Source organism: Trachymyrmex septentrionalis, unplaced genomic scaffold (genome assembly GCF_001594115.1).
Source record: "Trachymyrmex septentrionalis isolate Tsep2-gDNA-1 unplaced genomic scaffold, Tsep1.0 scaffold16, whole genome shotgun sequence".
Classification (NCBI taxonomy): Eukaryota; Metazoa; Arthropoda; class Insecta; order Hymenoptera; family Formicidae; genus Trachymyrmex; species Trachymyrmex septentrionalis.
The window spans coordinates 4,641,259-4,643,007 of NW_017304758.1; the positions used below are offsets into that span (position 1 = coordinate 4,641,259).

The 1,749-nt window shown below is 23.0% G+C and overlaps 1 protein-coding gene across 1 annotated transcript in view; it reads left to right on the top strand.

Annotated features, from left to right (window-relative positions):
• The first annotated feature begins 898 nt into the window (after positions 1 to 898).
• The window catches only part of LOC108746125 (mitochondrial 2-oxoglutarate/malate carrier protein-like), a 2,435-nt gene continuing 1,584 nt past the window's right edge, over positions 899 to 1,749 (top strand). The window contains exon 1 of the mRNA XM_018482687.1: positions 899 to 1,197. Coding sequence (XP_018338189.1) covers positions 1,139 to 1,197 — 59 coding nt within the window. The 5' untranslated portion in view covers positions 899 to 1,138. The remainder of the gene's footprint in view (positions 1,198 to 1,749) is intronic.

Sequence of the window (1,749 nt, forward strand, 5' to 3'; positions counted from 1 at the left end):
GTGTAGAATCATAAAATAATTTTTATGTACAAGTTTTTATGTTACGTAAATTAAAATAAAAAAAATTTTATGTACATTACATTATAGTTAATAAAGTTATAATTTATATTTGCTTCCACATTATTCAATAGCAAAATATATATGAGAATTAAAATTTTCTCTTGAAGTTTGATGTAAAACTAAAATTTTAAAAGTTTTTAAATTATACATTTTTGAAATTTTAAATAATATTTCTTATTTTATAATTCTAATATTCTCAATTTTCTTAATATTTTCCTAATATTATGTAAATTTTTAAGAATTTAAATATTTACGTTTTATAGAAACATTTGTGTGCCTTATTTATTTAATAAATTCTTACACTTCTTGGAGTTTCAGTTGTTTATTTTATTATATTTTTCTGATGTGCATGTTTTAAGAATTTAAATTTTCGCAGTTTACAAAAACGATTAAAACGTAACTTGAAGAATAATTAATTAGCTACTGTCAATAAGATTATCAGCTTCTTTACCGACCGATCAGAAAAATATTAAAACAAAAATTTAGAATTGCCAAAAATTTAAATAAATAATCTTAAAATATTTAATAAATATTAGGAAAATATAATATCTGTTATAATATATTTAATAATTACTGAATATCGTAAACGTACAATTTACAATATTTTTTAAAAATTATCATTATATTATTCATAAATAATAATACATGTGGTCCAAGCACAGTCATAATGTATGAATATTTAGATATGACACTGTATATGTATCTAATTATAGTGTAACTTCACTAAATAAAGCGTCCAACATTCAAGTCCAACACGAAGGAAGTATCAATGCTATAGAAAGGTGGCGTTTCTGCTATTTTCGTAAATTGCGAATCAGCTGATAACGTATGACACGAATGTCCAAAGGACGATCACGAATGACTCTTAAGTGATTCTGACCATTCCAACTTCTTCTGTGTCATGAGCGGTACATCTGGCAGGACGCATGTCCTTGAACAAACAGTTTTTTAATTATTTTCTTTATATGTCGAGTGATTAATTATTTTATACAAAAAGAGATACGTGTAATCGATATAGCACGATTAATACAGACGTGATATTCAACAAGTTTAATTGTGATTAATTAATTTAATAAAAATGACCAGCGAAAAAAAAGTACCGAATGGTGTAAAGTTCCTCATTGGTGGGACATCTGGGTTTGTGTGCTTTTTTTATGTTTATTTTAGACATGTGACATCTAGAAGTAAAAGCGACAATCTTAGAAAATATGTTTACATTGTTTGATAATTATAAGAGAATTTCATAATCATTGAGCTAAAGTTTAAAGGTCAAGATTACGTTTTATCAAAATTACTTCTTGCAAATTACATAATTGACGTTAGTAATTGAAAATAGGAGAAAAGAGTTGAATTTAAATTTTTGATGATGCAATCTGTTTGTATATATTAATGTATATATATCTTATTTGCATACTATAAATAGAGGTGTAACCCTGGATAAATTAATATAGCTTCTTTTATAACCAATAGCGCCATTAAAATCTTAATTTTAATAATTTATAGAAAATTGTATAAAAAATAAAATAATCTCTCTATACTATATTAAACTTTACTATATTATTTCAATTATTTTATAAATTAATTGATTTTATTTAATTTTTAGAAAATAAAAATAAATTAATTGCGGTTTAATCCTTCTTTGAATTTGTACAATAATAAAATTTTATCAAAATATATTCTGATTATTAA